This window comes from Psittacula echo (assembly GCF_963264785.1).
Source record: "Psittacula echo genome assembly, chromosome: 2".
Classification (NCBI taxonomy): Eukaryota; Metazoa; Chordata; class Aves; order Psittaciformes; family Psittacidae; genus Psittacula; species Psittacula echo.
Genome location: NC_137737.1, coordinates 4521745 through 4546715, shown reverse-complemented (window position 1 = coordinate 4546715; position 24971 = coordinate 4521745). Strand labels below are relative to the sequence as shown.

Below are 24971 nucleotides of genomic sequence, written 5' to 3'. Positions count from 1 at the left end.
ATTTTATCCATTCTGATCATGATCAGCAGAAATTAGATTTTGGGAAGTTGCAAGAATTTGTCCTATGTTTAACAATTTTTGGAAGAAAGATCTACCTGGGATGTCATAAGATGCAGCACTACAGGCATCATTGGAAGGCACATCTTCAGCTGTTTGGCCTGAACTGTTGATGGGTGTTTCCGTCCAGAGACATTAATTAAGGCAGTGAGAATGTCACCTACAGAAAACAACATTTTGAGACTAATCTGATGTAATTGCTTTAATAAACAACAGCAAATGACATATAAAGCAGCTCCCTTCCAGTATCCTCTGTTCAATCTGGTCTCCTCCCTCCTGCTGAAGGTAGCGTTCATGTGACTGCACGATAAATCAGATTGATGCAGCACTTTTTCCCAGCTCAGTGCTCAGCCAGGCCAGTTTCCTGCTCTGGCTACAGAGGCAGGCGCACAAATGTGAGCTCTGGCAAACGGTGAGGATAGAAACATCAGACAGGTGCAGAAGCAAAGATGAAAACCCCTCTTGGCAGGATGAACATACACCGGCTTTAGGTGGCTACATAGACATGGAATTATATACTTGAAATTCTATGAATGTAATTCTATTTCCAGTGAAATAAAAAGCAAATTTCTCATGACATTCCAGCTGAGCAAGAGCTGAATTCACTATGATTAGTGGGTGACATCATGCTCAAGCAGTATGCTTTTTCCTGCAGCACAGTACCACTGGAAGAAAGACACAAGTACCCTCCCCCCATAAAAGATCCCTCCACCAGCCATGCACACATACATTGTCATAGAATCATAAAATCATAAAATAGAAAGGACCTTAAGATCATCCAGTTCCAATCCCCTGCCATGGGCAGGGACACCTCACACTAGAGCAGGTTGCTCCAAGCCCCGTCCAACCTGGCCTTGAACACTGCCAGGGATGGAGCATTTGCAACTTCCTTCGGCATTTTCATACACAAGATTAACAATAATGCAAGTGACCTAAAGCAACCTGAATTCTCATCTCATAAAAGAGATAACAGCAGGTCAATAAGAGAACTTATTTGCCTCCATAGCAAACCTCAAACAAAATAACGAGGGAACAAAATTTTAATTGCAATAGTGAAAATTGTACTTCAAACTTCAGAACAAACATACAAAAATCAAGGAACATTAGGCTCAGTTTGTGTTACATTGTCCCGGAAAAGCAAGACTATGCTAAGGTTGTGTTACATTGTCCCAGAAAAGCGAGACTACGCATGGGATAAAGAACAGAAGCAGCAGGAGAAAACTCACAGCTCATATGCAAAGAAGGAAATTCTGCTCCTATAGCCTGAAAATATTAAAAGCCAAATCCTGTCTTGAGGACACTTACTGTATTTTTACCCTAATGAGAGCTGCACAAAAGTGTAAAAAGGAAGTCACAGAGACATTATACAAATAAAGAATATGATTCAGTATTTTATATTATTTTTATGCCAGAAAAGGCCCTTCCTTTCACAGTAAGTCACACTTTATTCATGTTGAATAATACCAATGCTTTTTTTCTGCTCCCATGGAGTTCAGTTTTCAACATCAGCAGGAATGGCAGATCCTGGCACTAAAATAGGTTGCAGAAATATCTAGCCTGGAAGATTTGATTTGTTCTATAATATACTGCTCAAGAATAAAGAAAGCATTGCCTAACACTTTCCAAATAAATAAACCAAAAGATTGATTTTTCATCAACACATTTGTGTTTGGATTACTCATAAGACTGTAATTCAACAAGACCTCTCTGTGGCTAGTAACAAATAATTTGCTGAACAATCTCCCTGCATTTCAAGTCCTATATAATCACCACATTTGCCAATTTTGCAGTTGATAGATATGGTTACTTTAATTTTCAGTACAATTTAAGCAAATTAAACCTACTTCCTAGAATAGATTAAATAATATAAAAGCAGAAATACAATTACTTTCTTACCTACAAGTGAACACTTTAAAAATTATCCACAAGATTAATAACTTATTTCATGTGTTTCAATGTATCTTTAGAGCTCATTTCTAGAATTTGTGAATCTATTTGGTTTATAGCTACATCTGGTGGAAGAAGATGGGATCAGTAAGGAGCTTATATAATTACATATCAAAAAAGCCAGCTAGGATTAATTCTAAACCAGCAGTTAAACTGCTTTAACTGTTCCAGTTTGCAGATCTGGGTTTTTTTTTTTAGGAGCCTAGAGCTTTTACCCCCTGAAGCAGAACATGTTCTTTTATCATACTCAGAACGATAAAATGCCTTCTGATAAATGTGCACAAATATGGACAGATAACTTGATCTTAATAAAAGCAATAAACACACAAATCTAGCTTGGAAAGGAAAACAAAGTGTAAAGATTATGCTTGGTATAGCAGTTGTCAACACTGCATTGAAACTGTGCATCAGGAGTAAAAATGCCAGCAGAATACAAATTAAAGCAATTGATGTATTAGGTATTATAATGATAGGATAATGATAGGTATTTGATGGTCGGTACTTCCAGGTTCTGAGGAAATACCAAGGCCTACTCTATTAGCTGCATGTTACATACAGAGAGTAGGAAGTGAATTTCTGCCTCAAACGTTTATAGTGTGAGGCTTTCAAATCACAAAATGTAACCAATATGCAAACCTGCTACTTGGGTAGAAAAAATGGATCAGGTGTTAGCAGCAAGGCAAAAATTTGCATTGATATAGGAAGTAAAGTTGCTTTTAAAATAGCAGCATGACATTTAGGTCTACTGACCTTTGCAGTGCTACCATTTCCTTTTCAGTATTCTAAGGATAATGTAGAGAAGACGAAAAATAAAACAGGTATCATCTCATCAGAAATAATTTCATGAAGAAAATGTTTTATCATTCAATGACAAAGCATATACAATCAGAGGTGGTTTTGCTCCATTTCTGTTCTTGAATATTCCCAGCATTTCCTCCCTTGTCTCCTATTTAGTCTTCTTACTCTATTTTATGGGACATCTCCCCCATCAAAAGTTTCAATTAGAATTTTAATGATGATTCAGACTGGCCACACTGATCTCACAATTTCTCCTTCATTCCTTCTTGTCTCTTCCTTTCCTTGGCTCCATCCCTTCTCCGCCTCCACCCTTCCCTCCACTCAGTTCCTTCCCTTCTTCCCCATCTCTTTACTTCCCTTTCTTCCAATCCTCTTCTCTTCCCTTCCCCTCTCTCCCCTTCTCCCATTTCCGCTCCTCCTTCTTCCCTTTCCTCCCTAACTTACTTCCATCTTTCTTTTCTTCTTTCATTCACTTCTAATAATTTTTTTCCCAAAGACCTCATTTTTCTTCATAAACTGTATAGCACAGCTTTTTCCAGGAAAGACAATCCCACCATTCTTCCTCATCTAGGATAATTCCTGTGACATTTCTTTCATTCACTATCAACCTTATATTCAAATCTCAACAATAGATTCCCCTTATTTCTCAAGATTTTATCTATTACTTCTGCACAAATGGCCACAATTCTCATCCCATTTCATCATCTTCTCTTGACTGACTCCCCAGACTCTTGAACCAATTTCTTTCTACTTCAGTTTCTTCTCTGGTTGTCCAGTGAGTCCAAATTATGCTCTGCAATTTACAAGTTTTCTCCCATTTCCACGCGTGCCTTTCGCTGTTCCTTCAGCAAGTCCCCTCCTCCCCTCATCCCACTATGAGCATATTCAGTGATGACAGGACTTCAGCTGCTATACTCAAGCAAATTTCTGTTAGAAAATAGAGGACAAGGGGCAACAGGTTCAAACTTAAACAGGGGAAGTTTAGATTGGATATAAGGAAGAAATTCTTTACTGTGAGGGTGGTGAGGCACTGGAATGGGTTGCCCAGGGAAGTTGTGAATGCTCCATCCCTGGTGGTGTTCAAGGCCAGGTTGGAGAGAGCCTTGGGTGACATGGTTTAGTGTGAGGTGTCCCTGCCAATGGCAGGGGGTTGGAACTGGATGATCTTAAGGTCCTTTCCAACCCTAACTATTCTATGACTCCTGACTGAACTGATAGGGCTTACCATTCACCAAAGGCAAAACATTAAAGGGAAGTGCAGGTTGGATGTAAGAAGTTGTTCTTTACTGTGAGGATGCTGAGGCGCTGGCACAGGTTGCCCAGAGAAGCTGTGGCTGCCCTATCCCTGGCAGCATTCAAGGCCAGGCTGGATACAGCCTTGGGTGACATGGTCTCGTGTGAGGTGTCCCTGACCCATGGCAGCGGGTTGGAACTGGGTGATCTTAAGGTCCTTTCCAACCCAAACCATTCTGTGATTCTATGATTAATACAGAAAATCATGCATTCCAATACAAATTATCTGATCATGACATAACTAAAAAATTCATGAAGCTGGTAACATGCAAACTTCACATAATCAGATAATACAGTCTTTCCACCTGTATATGGTAAGAGGTATTTGTTTCTTGAGGGAGTAATCAAAGGCAAGATTTGTTCAGTTAACCAAGTGAATTTACCTAGAATTCCTGGCAGCTGCTGCACAATGTGATAGATGAGAAGATCCAGGCATTTTGATAGGTATTCACTGCTGCCTTGCTGCTCTTTTCCTGGCGTGGTCTTTCTGCTGTCTCTTTCAATATACATCACGAGTCTATATTTAAGCAAACACAAAACATTACCTCTCATTATAAAAAATATGGCACTTTATCTCCAAAATACTACTAACCCAGACATTTACAGTACCTGTGGTTACAGTCAGGACAATACATTTGGTCTGGCTCTGTAATTCTGATGAAATTTTAGACTTGTTTTCAAATAAATTAATTTTAAAAATAACAACAAATGATTGAGTCAAGGAACAAGAGGAAAGAAACCCTTAAGCTACTATAGGTGCATGACTATTAGTTTAAATGAATATATGATGCTAACGTAAGGAGCAAATCTCTCTGCAGACTTAGATAGAGACTAGGCCAAAATGTGCAACATAAGCAAAAGACTAAAGGCATTCATTCTCAACATGTAAGAATTCCAAAAGCAAGAGTAATTTACGTCAAAGGAACAAGAGACCCAACTTTCAGTCAAGAAAAGTCATACATAAATAATACTCCAGGCTATCAAAATGTTAGCACTAGTTGGAATGGCCATATTGAAAGAGACAGAAGTCCAAACTAGCTTTATATCCTTTCTCTAGAAATCTGGCACTTCTAAAGACAAATTCAGTGCTTATATTCTAACTGCTAAGTGCTGGGTAGCTGTGCCATCCCGCAGAACTATGGTAACTGATTTATTAGCCATTGGCTAACTTACAAGAGCTTGCTTTAATAATACACCTGTAACAGAATGCTCCAGGCAATATTTTAAAACACTCATTTGAATAGACAGAAGGGCCACACTTCCCTTTAGGGGAATAATATTGACATCTTTGTTTCACATTTGAACTCCCTGGAGGGCCTATGCAAAGAATCAGTTGCTGGCGAGTGAAATCCATGCTCTGGATTTTAAGAATGTACTTCAGGATTATCTTTTTTTTAATACCCTTCTTATAATGAATGATGTTTTATAGAGGTATGAAAACAACTTATTTAAGCTGACTCAAGTGTACATAACAAAACTGCAGGACTCACAAACACAAAATGTTACCCTACGAAAGCTGTATTTCCATCAAAAAGCCAGTTTACTTCATTAAATAAAAACTACCCAAGAATGCATTTTTGCAGACTTAGGTCTCTAAACAATGCATGACTGTTAGGGAATATTACAACTCACCTTATCCTTCCAGAACTATGCTGCAAAGATAGAGATAAATCAAAAGACTCCCCTTCACTTCTGCAATAGCCCTGATGCAGCACATTCAGCTGCACCTCCCAGAGACTATGGAGACATCTTTTTCTTGCAGTCTCTGGAAACCGCATTAAATTACAAGGAATTTTGGTTTGTCTGGTAGAATAGAACTACTTAAAAATCTGACATCACACTTCAAACAGCATTTTCCTTTAAAAAGTTTGAAATGTCTTTAATATAAAAAAGTTGACTGTTTTAAATTTAAGTGATCCAAATCCCTCTAGACTTTCCAGACAACCAAGTAGTTTTTACTCAGAAACTCTTGAACTTTGAACAAATACTTGACAAAAGATAAGAGTTTTTATGTTTGGGGCTTTTTCTTCCAGAAAACACTTCCATCATTTAGTAATCATCCAATTCTATATGGAAATATGTTTAGATCTGTTTATGTTTTACTTAAAATAGGCTGGATAGAGTTCAACACAAATGGGTCTAATTGCTGAGAGCAGGTTCATTTTTTCAAAGCATGTTTTAGTTAATCACATTTGAGAAGCATACAAAGTAAGTTCATTTATTCTGAGAAAGATACAAAGCTTATGTAACCTCATGAATTCTCTTTTGACTTACCCAAAGCAAGATCTGCTCCTTCTAATGCTCACTGGGACCACAAGTTACTTTAAAAGACTCTCTCAGTAAGATAGTGGTTTCCCCTTGTGAATAATCATCACCTGATGACCCCAGACAAAAGAGAACACTCTTTTCTTGAAAGTCTCATGAATAAATGGCTTCATATTACACAGAAAAGATTTCACTCCTAAAACACTGGCTCAAAAAAACCACCCATTTTAAAGTATTTCAGGTATGACTCTGGAAATACACATCACATCTCTAATCATTTTCCATTACTACCTTACCTTGCTTGACAAGTGAGTAGCAATGTCTCCCTGTTATTAATTAGAACTTGTAGCAGGACCAGAAAGGCTTTTGCTCGAATAAAAGTTGAAGGACTTTCAAGTAAATGAGTAATTGTAGTCACAAAATCCTTGGTGGAAATAAACACAAGGATGTTAACATTATTTTATGGTAAAAGGTTACTTGTGCTGTATTTTAACACTACATACATATAAAGTTTGCTCATTTTCATGTGTTTTGTATTAGTAATTTAATTTTCATGTCACTTATAAGAAAAAATAAATCCATAAGCCAAAACTAAATACTTTCTGTTCAAGACAGTTTGGCCCAGTGCAAAGGTGCTTTGTACATCTCTCTGAAGCTGCAACAAGCAAACACTGTGTAAAGCACTTTGTTTAAAATGGCACAAAATAAACTACAAAATATGACAGAACTTAGAGTTCAAAATATGCTACCTTAAGGATAAATGTAGGCTATTTTAATATATTCATTTTAAGAGAAAACTGAAGGATTTTCAAAATATGTAAATGTTTCTGCACAAATAGGATTAAATATTTACCTGCTAACTCCTATATATGTAGGAAGATTACAAACAACAACTTTCTTGGATACAACTATGTCTACATCACACCCTAAACTGTGCAACAGATCTTCCAAATAGGTGGAAAAACTGTTCTAACGTTCTCTGATTGTTCCTATCTTAACTTACTAAATTTTGCATTCCTAAAGTGAAGAACACCTTTGCAAGGCACCATCCGAATTAGGGCTTGGAAAGAAAGAAAAAGGATAAACTGTAAGCAGTAAGGCCATGACTTTCCTAATCCACTGACTACTCTCCATTCCTAGGATAAAATCAATTCATAAGATGCTAAGATCCTTGCTAACTCCTTCCTCCTGTAAATCCAAATGAAAGAATAACTTTAAAAGTTAAACAAAGATAGCGATAAATGAAGAATAACCATGAAATATTTCCCTTCAAAAGCTTAACAGTGGATACCTGACTGGATTCTGAAATCACAGATTGCTTCTTTTATTCTCTAGCTTTCCCTATTTTGCCCTGTAAATTGAAATTTACAATTTCAATTGTAAACTGATTCTCTTCTCTAGTTTCTGGAATGTGGCCTGACACACCGAAAGATGTGAGATTCATGTGTACTGCCTCAGCTTCCAAGGGAATAAAGCTGAGAATCAGGGGAAGGATAAAAGAGCTCTTATATTATCAATAACAGAATTAAGTATTATGAGTTATAGAAAGCTTAAGATTAGATTCATTTATGATCTGTCCAATGATACATTGACATGCCTCCAGGAGCTGTAACTCCTGGAAATGTGAAAGATAAATGAAAAAGGGAAAAAAGGGGAAAGCGGGGGAAAAAAACAGGAAAGGAGAAAAAAAGGGGAAAGGGAACAAACAAACAAACCATATGGGGATGGGGTTTATTCCTCTGAGGAATAAAAATATCTGCTACTCATCTGTACTACTCTTCTATGAAGAACAATTGGGTTGTTTTGTAAAAAAACAAAACAGAATACTTAATATGATTTATTAGAAACAGCCTTTGCAACAATTAACTATACCTCTTACAGAGACTGGAAAAAGAACAGGAATGTAAGAGTTGGCCAACAAACCATCAGCTCTTACTCTGATACCTACTTAACACTGCCTTCAAAAGCTGTCAGCATAGACAGCCACTACATGAATCCCTGAAAAACAAACTCTTGTTAATTAGTCTAGAACTGTCTTTTATTTCTGTAATTTATTTCATCAACAGAAGAGTTTCTCAATCTTGTGGTTAATAAGCATAATTTGTGGAAATAGACTGCTTTAAACACTTCAAACAGCTCATGAAGCAGGGCTTGTAGCTCCTCCAGTATGAACCTGCAGTGCTGAAGTTCTTAAATTAGTATCTACTAAAAAGCAAAGGCAGGAATCTTAATAAAGTGCGTTTAAGGAGGAAGGAAGGAGGGAAGGATTCTTCATTTGTTGCTTGGTTTGCTTGCTTTGGTTTCTGTTTGGGTTTTTTGCTTGTTTGCTGTGTTTTTTTAATGAAACTACTCAACCCAAATAAGTTTTTCTGTTATAAAAGAAAAAACATAAAGACTTAGTGAAAAAGTATATATAACGCAACACTGCCTACTAACATAAATAGACTTGATAGACTACAGGGACGCCATGACAAAGACACAAAGGAGGCCACGAGGATGATCAGGGGCTGGAGCACCTTCCATATGGAGACATGCTGAGAACATTGGGGCTGTTCAGCCTGGAGAAGAGAAGCTGCGTGGAGACCTCAGAGCAGCTTCCAGTGTCTGAAGGGGGCTACAAGGATGCTGGGGAGGGACTCTTCATTAGGGACTGCAGCGATAGGACAAGGGGTGATGGGTTCAGACTGAAACAGGGCAAGTTCAGGTTAGATCTAAGGCAGAAGTTCTGCCCTGTGAGGGTGCTGAGGCGCTGGCACAGGGTGCCCAGAGAAGCTGTGGCTGCCCCATCCCTGGCAGTGCTCAAAGCCAGGCTGGACACAGCCTTGGGTGACATGGTCTAGTGTGAGATGTTCCTGCCCATGGCAGGGGGTTGGAACTGGATGATCTTAAGGTCCTTTCTAACCCAAACCATTCTGTGATTGTACGATTCTAACTTTAAACCAAAGCACGTCTATTTTGAGTCCCCATGCTCTGGAAAGCAAGAATGTTCTTCTATTCAGTGCCATAATTAGATTTGACCAAGATAAAAAGAGACTATTGGCAGGGAAGTGAAGAAACAACCGAGCTGTGACAATGTATTGCTGTAACTAGCTAAATAATTTTACTTATTTGTATTTGAAAAAAAAAAACCCCAAAGAAATAAAGCTCACCCCATCCTATTATCTGACCTCTGGTAGAACCTAATGGCATTTGAAAAGTTGAATGAGTGGTTTTCACTCACTGAAAGGTGAATTCTCGGCAGCCAAACAGAAGTAATTAGCAGTGGTTTGTTTTGGTTTTTTTTTATCTACTCCTGTAGTGTGGCAAAGATTTTGGATTTTGAGTTCTTTTTCCACACTTTATTTTAAAAACATCTTTTCAGCTTTATTTGCTTTCAAGACAAGAAACTAAAACAGAAAGGCTTGGTATCAGAGAGGGACAAAACCCAGTCAGTCCCCTTTAGCTACTGTAGTTCTCTGAATATTTATACTAGCACAGATGACCACAGAACTGCATTTCTCCTTTGCTTTTAGCTTTTATTTTGTAATGTGGTTTCATCACTGTTCTTGAAGGGAGTAGAAAACAAGGGCAGTCTGAAGTCTTGTAAGCTAAGGGAGTTTCCAGGTAACATATAGAAAGTTAAATGATCTCCATCTTGAATTTATATCCTTAAGCATCTTTTAAAATGTTGGTTTGCGGCTGTATGAAAAAGCTAGTCACAACCTTCTCACGACCTCCTGCATAACATTGAGGTCCTTCTGCCTCTTATAGTGTACAAAAATGCTACAGGAGGCAAAATGATGCGTAGGCCAACACTAGCCACTTGTTTTTGCTTTTCTCTTCTCTCGTTAAGGTAGACTTGTGTGTCATGCTCATGGAATACTGAAAGCTGCATGGATTATTAAATTCAGGTTTCAGCAAGAAAACATTATTATTCCATGTAATGTGATAGGACCTGGCAGTTCTATTCAGGAGTAGGATTATACTTTCAGATCCTATTCAAGAAAACTAGAAATCTATTTTCTGCTTCCAAAACCCTAAACTATAATTTAGGCAAAATAGATATCTCTCTCAACTAAAACTATCTCTCTCAACTGAACCCTAAAAGATTGTTACAGATAAGATCTAGTTGGTGACCGATCACAAGTGGTGTCCCCCAGGGCTTGGTATTAGGGCCAGTTTAATACCTTCATTGATGATCTTGGATGAGGAGACTGAGTGCACCCTCAGTAAACGTTTAGTCTGAAGAGGAGTAGGCTCATAAGGAGGGGATAAGGCGGACCTTATACTTTCTACCACTGCCTGACAGGAGGATGGAGTGAGGTGGGGTCGGTCTCTGCTCCCAAGGAACAAGGGACAGGACAAGAGGAAACGGCCTCAAGCTGCACCAGGGCAGGTTTAGATGGAGCTGAGGAACAATTCCTTCCCCAGAGGGTGCTCAGGCATTGGAACAGGCTGCCCAGGGCAGGGCTGGAGCCACCGTCCCTGCAAGTGTTCACACACCGTGGAGACGAGGCCCTCAGTGCCATGGGTTAGTGGTGGCCTTGGCAGTGCTGGGGAACTGGATGGTTGGACTGGATAAGCTTGAAGGTCTTTCCCTAGCTGGTTGGTTCTATGATTCTATGACTGTCAGGTTACAGCATACATTACAGCAGAGTATCTCATGAAAACACAAGCCAGAGTTTCTATTTCCTTTGTGATTTTTACCCTTTCCAAGCAGAGGGGGATTACTTTTCTTTTTGAATTTTGCAGACTTACTATCAAAAAAACCCAAAACCAACACTATTTTTCTAAGCATGGAATAATTTGGTGATCAAAATGAAAAGCTTTTAATAGTCTATTCCAAAAATTATATTAGACATAAATCATAAACAGTAGTTTTATTCAGTGACACTAAAAAGAAAACCTGAAGTTATTAAAATGCTAATTTCTGCAAGATACTTCATCTACAAATTGGCCTGAGGTCCTTTAAGGAGAGCATAAAGTACAGCTTTAGATTCAGCCAGGACACTCATTATTTTCTCTTTTAAATGTCTGGGAGAACTGTCAAATAGCTGTCCTCATGCATTCCTTATTGTTTTTCCTTAAGACTGTTATCAGTTATGGTCAGGCTAGCGTTCTCCAATTTGATTGAATTCTAGCTGCAATAGCAATTTATATACCCATTAGCAGCATCTCTTGAAGATCTATGAGAAAGAAAAACTATACGCCTCATTATTTAGATTTTAAGCAAAAAATACATAATAAACACATTCCTTATTTCCTGCTATTGATACATAAATGTCACCAAGTTAAGCATTTCAAAAGCACAAAACCACTACCAGAGTCAATTTTAACTTTCCATTAGTGAAATCCCATGCCAGTGAATAATATTAATCTGAAATCAAACCTTTTCTTGAATCAGCCTCTGTAGGTGAATCCCACATGACAACATTGCCAAAAACATGGTGAGCATGTACTGCTGAATTTTGGATATTCCATTTGCCAAGGAATTTAGTACAGCTGGTAATCCCACTTTTTCAATGACACTCTGGAAAGCACTAGGTGAGTGACGAGTAATTCTGCATAAAGCCTACAAAAGTGGAAAAAAAAAAGGTATTCTATGGGATTACAATCTCAACAAAAATAGGGAGAATAAAAACAGGTGAAGACTTTCCAACAGTTTAGGAATATAGAGAATTCATATGGTTCCATTCATAAGATAAGTATTAGGGGAAAAGGCTACTTATTTTGAGAAACCTGGAATTCTTCTAGATATATTGCTATGCACTCCATGCATCTGAAACTGAAATACTCGGTATAACAACATCAACTCATACAGAATCACATTGTTCTTTCCTTCTGGAAAACAATAATGATGAAGCCGGTTCACCCACGCTTGAGTTTTTATCAAGCACAGAATGCAGGCAGCATCAGATAATGCTGTAGGAGAAACGAGCATAGGCAGCAGAAAACACAGAGCTGGCACACACCACACAAATCCTTGTTACCCATAAAAGCGGGAATCTTTGTTCTCTCTCTCTGTTCATGGACCATAATCTGATGGTAGTTCACTACTAGAAGTCCATCTTTAGATCTAGATACTACTTTAGATCTAGATACAGTGTGTAGTATGCAAACTAGTCTCCAAATAGTTGATTTACAAGCATCAGTGACTAAACCAATTCTAACAGAAAGTGACTGTACCCAAGTGAAGCAAGCACAAATCTGTTCAGTGAATACTAACTTAGCTATTTCATAGCAAACACCACCAAATGGCCTCCGGCGTGGATTAATCTCCAAGTCAACACAGCTTTTCCTTTTGATACCCCTGGAAAGACAACCTTCAAGATACGTAACTGCTTTTGTTCTCTCCAGATAAAGACTCTCTAGACATTTAAAATTTCATTTGCCTTGTTAGGATAGGAAAACAGATTATTTCAATTTGATACATGTGAAAATCTGAATTGGTTTTATGGAAAATCTCTACAGGCAACTTTCTTCTTGAAAAGTAGGCAATCTTACCACTTCTTTGTTCTCTTTAGACCAGCTATATTTAGATATTGCTGCTTACTTGGAGTGCATTCAGTAGCCAGGTCTCATTAAAGAGCAACCGCAGCCAATTAAATCCACAGAATACTATCATCAGGGAAAAGCTTTCCTTTTAAGAACCTCAGAAACTGCCCAGTTTATCAGTATCCTTACAAATATTACTCAAAACATTCTTAAAAAAATAAAAAGGAAGGTATAAAAGACAACGAATCAAGAACTTATGACTTTTAAACAGCCATTTTATTGACACTATCCATCTACTCTGATCCTGTTCTTCCTTGTCCTTTCTGGTCCAGTAACCATATCGATTGCATCTTTTTCTCCATGCCCCTCACCTTTTAAAACACAGACAGTCCATCTCAGCTTGTTACTGCAGCATGCTCTATTTCCCCAAGGATACAATCCAGCTGTCCACCTCTAGTCTGAGTTCTCAAAATAAGACTGTGCAGGAGGTATGTGTATCCACTAAACTTATTCTCCAGGGTCACGTTACCAATGAACTGCTGGGACTTAGTGTCAAAGCAACATGGAGCTAACTTGGAACACTGACATGGCGTATACAGATTTGCCAGTGCCTCAGCTCTCTGCTACAGACCTCATCATACAAGGGTGACCACTGCCACAGGCCATCAGATAAGCCCCAGGCAATCTAGTAGGAAAGACATGGCTGTCTAGGCTCACACTGCAGCTTTGGAGACAGCAGCCAAAGGATGAAGCTTTAAATTCCCACCAGCTCATATGTCGCAGTGCTCTGCCGTAGGAGTGAAACCAACACTTCAGCAGAAAAGCAGGAGAGAGATTTTAATGGGGGATAGAAGACAATGTATCCTAAATCACTTCAGTAAATCCAGTATCTGGAGAGAACAGATGGAGATAGGTCAAAAGGTGGTGGAGCCGGAACTGGGAACCAATGATGAGAAAAGGTAAGCAGTAATCTCAGAACAGGAAATGATCGCAGTGAGAGTAAGGCATTGGCAGAAACTTTCCTGGAATTGCCATCTTTGTACTTGCTCTCTGAAGAGCCTTAACCAGCACCTCTACTCCCAGCAGCTCCAACCCTTGTATCATGATCCTTATCAGTCCCTTCCTATTTGAGATATTTTATGATTCTATGATCATCTATGCCCCATCATAGAATACCCATTGCCTTCAGGTCTTACATGCCAATATGGTGGCTGGATAACATTCACCCTTTCAGGATGGATGTACTCCATGACTCTCAAGTTTGAGAATGAATACATTAATGTATCTGCAATACCCTGGTCTCTGACAGGAATTATTCAGCACCAGTTATTCAAGAAAAACAAAATCAAAAGAAGCCCCCAAAAGATTATGTTAAGCTTCCCCAAATCCATTTCCATTCAAGTGGCTTATGTTCCGTTACTCCTCCTTCAATGGAAAAAGCCATCTCAAAAATCAAAAATTATTTAAAAACCAAAATTTAAACCTTTCAGTCTACTGGAAAGAAAATATTCTTCTTGCTGCTGAGCTTGTCAGAATGTCACTTTGACACCTTACAGCATTACTTCTTCTCTGAGCCTAGCAAAATGATAAAAAGACAGAGCTTTCCTACAGGCAAAATCTGTGATATTTACCTGAGGCATGCTGGACTCCAAAGTGAGCAAAAATACAGAGACACAGTCCCCATTTGCCACCTCTGACAGGCAGGACAAGGTAAAGCGTCACTTCTTGGCTCCAGAGACTGAAGACAGAGAATCTGCTTGATGTATTTTTATTATTGATCAAAATAATTGTAAGTAAAATTCGATAGTGCCTTACTGCTAATTAATTATTCTCTGCAGACAGCCTGCTAGCTCTAGGTAAAGGTATGACACATGTATTTGTTAATAGAAATGTATTTTTACATGTGAATGTAGGTGTCAGTCAAGGATAAATTCTTTAGGACACATTCAAAGAAGGCAGGAATGGCTGCATAATAAAATACAACAGGATACTGATGATTTCAATTTATGCGGCCATACAGAAGAAAAATGCTTACAGATCTACAGGAACAATTTAATGAATGCAGAAATTGTCCAATATAGCTGAAGAATACATTGGTATTTTACTTTCAAAATCCGTATGTCACTGAAATCTCTGTAAATTTCAGTTGTTAAAAGATCTGCCCGTGTTAGATTTCAATATGAATTGTTGGGGTTTTTTTTCTAAAGTTAAGATTATAAACACAAATAACCCAGCAGTATTAATACATAACCATGACTTACATGAAGCATTGAGTAATAAATCCGATAAATAAGTTCACCTTCTTATTACTGCAGCGTTTCACTGAAAAGCAGCAAAAGAATTAGAGTACTACCTTAGTGTATTCTAATTCATAAGCTTCCTTGGCTAATTCACTTCATGTGCAGTATAAAATAATGAAACCTCAGCCTTTTGACAGAGGACACAAACCCCAAAACACTGGGAGAGATGGGAAGGGTGGGAAATCCAGGAACATACTCAGACCTAAGCATATTTGTGTGAAATGATATGACAGAATTGGCTACATGGATAGCAATAATTTCTATGAAGACCAGAAAAACAAGACACAAAGCTGTTGGACCAAGGATGCAGAAAAGTCAATGTCTCTTACTCTTGCTGTCTCCCTCACTGCTGCTTTCAACTCAAAGCTCTCCAATATGTTGAGCTCTACCTCCAGCATGATTAAAACCTCAGTAACCATGCAAGGAAAAGGTATGATCTCCAGGAAGCCTACTGTCTTCACAGGACAAACATGTTTATTTGGAAGAGTTGGGGGGTTTTTTGCTTATATTGTCCATACGTACACTTTTAATTCAGATTTGCATAAGATATTGAAGAAAACTCTGCCTCAGCCAAACTCAGTGTGCACACACAACACGGTCATCTGTTTAAAATGCTGGCCTTGACACTAAAGCATGCACTGCTAAGGAACTTTGGGAGAGAAACGTTGAGAGAGAGAAAGACATCTTTCTTACTTAGATTGACAAGTGCCATTCATAGTATGTCTCACATATCAGCTGATTGGAGGGAATCCTGATAATTGCAGCTATCATGACCTCCTAAACCACACTGCTTTGTCCTAACATGTCATCTATATAAGGGCTTCTAGAGTAGTTCTTCAGGTCTGATAGTCTTTGAGAAATGTCCTTCAACTTGCATTATAAGGGAAGGAAAAAAAAAATCAGGATATAAGAGCTTGGCAAAAGCAGTATCATTGCAAGTCTGAAGAGTGCTGACCCAGGAGTGCCAGACATTTCATAGAATCATGGAATCAACTAGGTTGGAAAAGACTTTTATGATCACCAAGTTCAAAGTTCAATTTGAACTACACTATAAATACGGCAGATTACTATACATGTCACTGCATTTAACACCCTTGGTTGAGCAAGAAGCCCATAGAGATCAGGTTGCTCTACCACAGTGACAAGAGGTGAAGGAATTGAGGAACTCAAAATCTATGATATTTTCTATCTCCTCACTTGTTATGATGCATGAAAATTTTCTTCTCATCGGATGCTATGGAAAAAAGACAACTTCAGCCATGCTTAAGAGAGGCTAACTACCCACAGCATAAATATTGTGGCAAAGAAAGAATTTTTCAGTGGTTCATCTCAACCTGACAGCACTGGGAGGGTCAAATGATCTGGGATCTCAAAAGAGTCTGAGGATAGAGAGGGACAAACAACAACCCTCTCTTCTCACTGTCACTGGAAACCTCACCTAAAGGTAAAGTGTGCAAACCATATGGCACTCAGGATAATAACCCACGATCCCACCACTACAAAAAGCCATAGTGAGTCTGCACTGATGACAAGTGTATTCTTGAGAATCACAAGTATAACTTGCATATCTTACTGAGCAGAAAAAAAAGCTCTTGCCTACCTGAAGCACACTCTATTGTCCAAGACAAAACTGACTTTTCAAGAAGGTAAAAATAAGACAATACTGACATGTCCTCTGGTGATCTTTCTCTGCTCAGTGTTTAGATGTAGTTCAGACTGTTAATCTGCGATATGCTGCTCGCTGCAGCATACAAAATAGGCGTAACTGTCCAATAAGCCCCTAAAAATGGAGCAGCTTTGGAAGGGGTGTAGGAGTCAAGGGAATGGTAAATGCCGAAGCAAAGTTCTTCAAGTCGATAGCACAGAAATAGAGGAAAACTTCAGGACAAGTTGAAAGACATAAAAATAAAGAGCTAAGATCTAACAGCAAACAAGTAACAACTGCCCAGTCTAATGACTGACAAGAACTGAAAGCACAAGACACAAAACATCCCTTATGGCAAAAGTAGTGGGAGGAAAGAGAGTTGTGCAGACTTGTTTAAATACTCAATATATAAGAGAAATCATAACTCTCATCTCCAGTCTTATACCATATATACAGTCTTGATGCAAGCATAAAAATTCACAGATCAAATAGGTAAAAGCCTCAAAAAGAACCTTTCTGAATAAAGCAGACAACCAGCCAGACTTACAAGCAAGCTTAAGCCATAAATGCTCTGTATAAATGTTAAACATATATTTTACATTTTTACCTAGATAAACTCCAAGACTAAGTTTTTACAAAGAATTTCAGGTGCCACAGAACAAAACATATTTTACTAAATAAGTTAAGTCTCCAAAAAGGCCAACACATTTTCCCAGTATCTGAGCAGCTTATTTCCCAGGAAAGGCTCTTCCACAAATACACACAGAGGTAAATATTTAATACATAACTTACATTTTTGAAAATTATAAGTTGATTCTACCATCTACCCCTTCAGCTATATTTTTTATTCTCTCTCCTTTATTACCTCAATGCTAGATCTAAGTCCATAGTGCTGCTGCAGCAACATTACCATTTTTCATCTGGGAAGCCAACAGTAAACTCGTTAGTGAGCCTGAGCTCTCCTCAGGAAATGAGCATCCAGTTACCAGACAATGGAAAATAAATCAACTTACTGTTTAGTCCTAATATATTACCTGTATTGGTGGGTATGGTTAAACTCACAGCCCTGATAAGTATTTTCTACCTCACAAATCTTTTTGTTCCAAACCTGCTTGCATGTCATAGCTCTGTTTGTCTTCTCACCCTGTATTAACTTACAAATTCAGGACAAAGAATAACCCTGATGATTTTATGGGAAGTAACACAGTGATTTCAAATATATCTTCTGAGCAAAAGTCCAAGATAAAAAGAATAAACATTTTTCATGTAAAACATCATGCAAAAAAAACCCCACAACAATTTTGCAAGAATTCAATTGATTATTTGAAAGATTAAATGTTTCAAACGTAACTCATGATCACCATCATAAGCAAACGTATGTTCCGAAAAATGATGACTCATAAGGACTTTTCATAAGCACTGTGCAGATTTCAATTTCAGAAACTTTGTAAATATGTTTTAATGTAATCTGAAATATAACCACACATACATACAGTAAACATGCTCAAAACCATCTCAGTTTCAATTCAGAATGCTTCTGAAAATAAAGCCCACAACATTTCTGTATCATAAAAGCAAATTCCTCACCGAAACAGCAGTTATCTTCAAAGAATCTACTGTAGAATGTGTGAAAAGGTACCACAAGATAGGTCCAACTTCTCCTGTAATAAATCCTTGTGCATGGCAAGAGAGAGTAGTGCAAACATTTTCAATTATCTTCGCTGCCAAATGGTTCACTACCCGATCTTCCTATAGGAAGGAGAGGAAAGGAAAACTCATATGCAAATGTTTCTAATGTTTCTGATTTCAGTTTAAATTACTGCCTATGTCCATGCTTTATTCTATGTTTATTGTCTTAGTGTGAGTTCTTTATTTGATACTTGCCAAAGTCATTACACAGGAAACTTCACTTTCCAAATGTTATGTTTACAGATCCTACTTTGACCCCACTTTCCCTTCTACTGCAATAGAAACTTAACACAAAAGCTTTCAGCTCCAAATGATCACCCAAAATTACAGTCATGAAAAAATACAAAAGGTTTGTTATGATAGAAGTATAGAATGATCAGTGCTTTGTGAATGAATGTCTGTGTATCAAAACTTGTCATTACAACAGGCTCTGAATAGCACAATTATGAGACGTGGAGTTATATAAGGAAAAAGAAATCAATTACATTAAGCCCTTTTTATTCAGAAGAACCAACAACCCCTGCAATAAAGAAGAAACCTTCTTGCAAGTTATTATGCAACTCCTTTCACTTGTCATAGTCTTCTGAAACAGACAATCCTAACCAATGTATAAGATAAACCAGTGGGTCCCATTTACTACATCAATTCCTAAATTTCCATAACGGATTCTGAATCCTTCATACGATAATATGTAGCATTATCATTAGTGATAATAATAATTTTGCAGATAAAAGTATTTGATTAGTATTATCATTAGTGAATATTATTTAATTTTAATTTAATTTAATTAATGAATTAATTTAATTTAATTAATTAATATTATTAGTATTATCATTAGTGATAATACTAATCAAATACTTTTATCTGCAAAATTATTTGTGGAAAGCCACTGTACATGTAGCTTTAGCATCTACATAATACTACTCATACTACAATGTCTCCACAGAATAATAAACATCATGTCAGATGACCAGCCATCAGCACATCTCATGGAAACAGTTCTTTCCCAAGAAAACTGTTACTGACTCCAACGGAAGCTTAACAGAGATCACTTAAAAGCAGAGTCTCTACTTAATCTGTTTTCTCCCCCTCACCTCCTCTTAGTATCTCTGCTTTCACTTAAAAGCAGAGTCTTTACCTGAACAGAACTGGCAGATTCATTTCTAGCGGTTCTTCGGCTGTGCATTGCCTCACCTTATCTCAATCTTTAACTATGAATAAGTGAAGCCTTTCAACAGTGTCTTAAATGGCATTCTTGAGTTCAGCAATTTTAATATAAGAAGGACAACCAATTTAATCTATCAAGTCTACTTCATAGCCTGGCTTCACAAATAATTCATCATAATATCTAATTGATTGCTTTCTTAAACTAATCTCTGCATTATCCTACTAACCTCTGGATTTCTGACATTTATCTTCACAATTGGAACCACCAACAACTGTGAGCAATGATAATGAAACCTTTCAGAAAGCAGTACAAAAAGCCTTCCAGAAGGAGAGAATTTAGACTTCATTAAAAATATATTCAATATCCACTCTTCCTTCCACTGACTTACGCCTTCTAAATACAGATACTGATGTAGAAATACTTGGAAACCCTAGTATAATGCTGTTAAAAAAAAAAAAACCCAAGCTGTATTCATAATTTTCATGCTAACCCTTCCTGTTCTCTCAAAGAACTGCAGCTCTACTCAAAATACTTTGAAGAAATACCAAAGCCAGTTCCCATCTAAACCAGTTACACTCTCTTATAAAACTCTGCTGATTTCTGTAGGCTCCCTTCTGATTTACAGCCATGATACCAAGGAGGATTTAGGGTTTACAGTTTTAATTACTGCAATATATTGTATCATTTCAATCTATTAAAGACCTAGATACACAAATACATATATATGTGTACTGAAATTCAGGTTCTCCAAACTTTTTATAAATAATGTTAATTTTAAATCTTTTCTGTGAATTATCCAGACTTCTGGATTTCAGTCTTCTTTTTTTTTCTTTTTTTAAAAATTGAATTAAACATACACATTTATCAAACTGACTACACGCATTTTAAAATCAAGTCAATAATTAAAACATTAATAGTCAACTTAAATCTCTCTTATATGTGAAGTGATTACTAGGAATGCTGATTGGGACTCTACTACTAATTCAGGCAGGCAGAAACACTTAATAAATGCACTATAATCCCATCTAAAACCCATAATCTATGCAGTGGATAACTTATTATGAATGTCAACAAATTTAAAGATACGATTACAGTTTTTCTTCACAACATTTGGTCCTGAAGATGTGCTTTATTTCCTTACAGACACCAATGAGATGATTATGCTTTGTGCCAGACAATCCTGCTACTTTGGCTAGATAAAGGTCATAACAGCCCTCCAGTATCCGAAGGGGGCCTAGCAAGGATGGTGGAGAGGGACTCTTCATCAGGGACTGTAGCAACAGGACAAGGGGTGATGGGTTCAAACTGAAACAGGGGCAGTTCAGGTTAGATCTAAGGCAGAAGTTCTTCCCTGTGAGGGTGCTGAGGCGCTGGCACAGGGTGCCCAGAGAAGCTGTGGATGCCCCATCCCTGGCAGCGCTGAAGGCCAGGCTGGATGGGGCTTGGAGCAACCTGCTCTAGTGGAAGGTGTCTCTCCCCATGGCAGGGGCTTGGAATAGGATGATCTTAAGGTCCTTTCCAACCCAAACCATTCTATGATTCTATGTATCATCACAGTGCTCTAAAAACTCAAAAAGGGGGAGCAAATCAAAGTCATCAATGAATCTACATTAATTTGAAATAACTGAACCTAATGACTATTTCTATTGATTGTTAAAAACTTCACAGTGCACTAGAAGTTTCGGAGGCACTGAAGATACAGTCACTATGGAGCCAACATACTACCTAAAAATAGCATAATTTAAATTAATGGTTAAGAGAGCACATTCTATGATCTTTTTATATTATATTGCGTACAGATATATACATTTGAGTAAAAACATAATACTAATAAAGAAACATTGGAAAAGCTGAAAGATTCAGGAAGTAACACTGTATTCCATCATTACTCTAAATCAACTTCCATACACTTCTTCCTTTAATCTTAAAAGACAGAATAAAAAGAAACTACAAACATAAAAATGAAGTAAAGTTGTATCATCCTGAGCTTTCATGATTATAAGAAGTAAGTCTTAATTTGGCAACAATTTGCAATATAAAGCTTTCTCAGAGAAGAAAATAAAATTTTAAACACCTTTTGCAGAAAAACAAGCAAAAAAAAGATTCTGTCAGTAAACTGAAGAATTGATATCTAAGGAAGAAATGAAAGTGATAACATATACGATTCAGACCATTACTTTATATTATTTGCAATTCTGTCAGTAAGTTAAAAAAACAGATGTCCAAAGAAAAAATTGAAGTTGTGATGCGTATGATTCAGACTATTACTTTTATAGTAGAGGCAATTCTGTCGTTAAACTAGAAAACTGCTACATGAAGAAGAAATAAAAGTGAGAATATATACGAAGGCATTTTTCCACTTGTATTCTGAAGTGTAACTTTGTGTTTACAGATATTTTTGATTCTTCAAATGGTGGTATTCCAGCAAGTTGAGGCTGCTACAACTGAGACAGAGCTATTTGTATTAGTATGTTTGCACTGTACTTGCACAAACAAGCACAAGTACTTAAAACTCTACTACAAACCTCAACCATCTTCACAAACAGGAACTGTAGAAATGCACAGCTGTGCTTGGTTAGCCTGGACACAACTTTAAACTTGAGTTTGAATTAAATTTAATTAAGCAATTTCATGTCAAACATATCTTGATTCTGTCTTACTTTTCAAGAGAAATATATTAAGATAAACTACTACTAAAAAAAAATTTGACATGTTCCAGGACTAAGAAGGGATTTTATTCTATAAGAATAAATTAGTGTCTTATGGATGTGTCAATTTAGTTTCTCTATACTGAATATTCAGAAATAGCAAGTCTTCCATTACTAAATTTATAATTAAATAGCTTCTCACTAATGTGCCTTAGAATGACATCTTACTCCAATTATGAGCTGGAAATAGTCCCCAATACAAACATAGTCATGTATACTTGATCACCTGAAGGTTTGATGTTAAATAAGCATCTAGACTCTTCCTCTATTAATCACATTCTGTAAGCAATAAAGATCTCAAAACAAGAAGGAAAAAAATGGTATTTCTCTTGCTTTCCCCCCTCCAGCAACCTCCAACATGTTTTCTGCCTTGAGCTTTGCCTTGGGCAAAAATAAAGTCAAGTGGTCTCGTACAAACAGTAAACGTAAACCCTCTACTCAATTCTTTTTCATTTTACAAATTGGAACTATATGCATGTTTTTCTTCCCTTCTTCTAACACAGCTAAGACATCACCGTGTCTTATGAAGAATGAAGAATACAGCATAGCACACATATGAGAATAAAACTAATTACTACTTTCTTGTCCTCAAAAGAATGCTAACAACCCAGCAGGATAACAATGCAGTTTTGAGAAACTGTATATCAGCCACATCAAAACAGAAAATAAATCTTGCTCAAAGATTTAAGGAAGATGTATGAAATTGCAAGAGGACAGTACAATCTATCAGGAATATTTCAAAAGAAAGCCACAGCATTAATAAATTCCATATTTATTAACAGTAATTTATATTTACTGTCCCATTTCCAAAAAAAACCAAGCAGCAATACATAAATGTTGAATGTACAGAGAACAACGCTGCATTCTTGCATTAATCTCCTGCTTAGGTCATGGTCTTCTCATGATTATTTAAATTCAAGAGCAATTCTTGATTGACAAGGCACTGCAGTGCTGGAGGCTAAAATTCTCACACAATGCCTAAAGGGTTATTACAGTGGAGAAATTCTATTGAGGACAATGAAAGAGCCTTACCCCTTCCCGAAGACACCTCATTAGCACAGTATAAGCAGCTGAGGGAACAACCCAACATTCTCTGAGGTGCTCCCCCTTTTCCTCCTGAAATGAAGCCAAAGGCACAGATGATTAAATCAAAAAAAATCACAGTAATCTCAGTCACATAAAAAACGGGTAACAGCTTCTTAATAAGGTTCATATTAGAAATATTTCAAATTAATATACGCTACACAATGTATTCGATTTCAGGGCAGTACTATTATTTAATGTTATTTCACGTGCAGCACAGAAATTAATATTTTACTAGATGATTTGAGTAGTCTCCAAAATCCGTAACAGAATTTGCCCTAATATTTCTGGGTTTCATCAATTCTCACTAATTCACACCTTCCCCCCCCACCCCAAATATTCTTGCACTCTCAATCATTTCAATTACTTCAGAAAGAAACAGCTAATTATTAAGAGTTTCTCTTTAAATGTGCTTTAAATGAGCTTCTCTTTAAATGTGATTTAATTATACCAAACAGATGAAATTAATTTGTAAATCTACTTTGAAAAAGAAAAAGATTACAACTCGTACAAGGAGATATGAAGCATTTATTTAATCTTACTCTGTGCTATACCCATCAGTACATATCAACATTGTTCTAAAATTTTTATGTATTTTCCTTGAAATCCCCCTGTTAGAGAGGTTTAAATCACTGCTAGTTGAATCAAGGGCTTAACTCTTCCATTTGGAGTTAATGACCTCCACTTCCGACCCCCAAACAGCCCTCTGTAAAACTACAAGTTTAAAAAAGGACATTTGGATATCATTAAGATTTAACTAAAACCTCCATATCTAGGCTAGTAACACAGGTATTAGTAACTGGAAAAAAATAGCCCCTTTTGGGAAAGTGAAGAATCATAGGCATTGGATGGTGGGAGGATGATAGGCCATGAAATCAATGTGCAGCTTGTCTTAATAAGTAGACAAAGAATGACAAGCAACAACTTCTTCAGAAATTTGACATTTCTTGAACTCTACTGGTTATATTAGCAAATTGTTCTTAGCATTCTATGTAACTGTTGATATTGAAAGCAAAGAATGGGCAAGGTGGGGGTTAACAATGCAAAACCCAATTATACTTTCTAAATTACTTGAGTTCCAAGTGGCCTACAGTAATACAACATATAGGAGTGATAACGTCAGGCATTTAATTAAAGCAGGGCACACTAACAGGGAAGATTATTACTGAATTGCTTGGTAAAATCAATTTTCCTTCTTTACTGAAAATAAATCAAAACTTTATTTTCAACATATATCAACAGAGAAAATGAGTTTGTTACATCTATTTTTTAGGGTTTATCTGTGTTAACTTAGTATTAGAAGGTATGGAACAATTTTCTTTGGAAGTAATTTACAGACAATGATAATGAGTGATTTGACATCTGACAGAGACATCAGATGTACTACATTCCACCTCCTTCATCTTATCTGAGTAACACCATGTTGACATTTAATCATAGCTTGCCTTCCAAGGCTTAGTGTATGAGTTTAAGGAAACACAGGTCAAGTTTCAAAGAAGGATGGTAGGTTACTTTCTAACAGTCAAAAGTAGAACCTTCACCTG

At 37.1% G+C, this 24971-nt stretch overlaps 1 protein-coding gene across 1 annotated transcript in view; it reads right to left on the bottom strand.

The window, feature by feature from the left end:
- Positions 1-24971, bottom strand: part of ULK4 (unc-51 like kinase 4) — a gene marked incomplete at both ends in the record, with an annotated part of 202619 nt that overhangs the window by 137810 nt on the left and 39838 nt on the right. Inside the window, 6 exons of the mRNA XM_080611269.1 lie at positions 96-217; positions 4479-4612; positions 6657-6784; positions 11729-11911; positions 18367-18528; positions 23377-23460. Coding sequence (XP_080467395.1) covers positions 96-217; positions 4479-4612; positions 6657-6784; positions 11729-11911; positions 18367-18528; positions 23377-23460 — 813 coding nt within the window. The remainder of the gene's footprint in view (positions 1-95; positions 218-4478; positions 4613-6656; positions 6785-11728; positions 11912-18366; positions 18529-23376; positions 23461-24971) is intronic.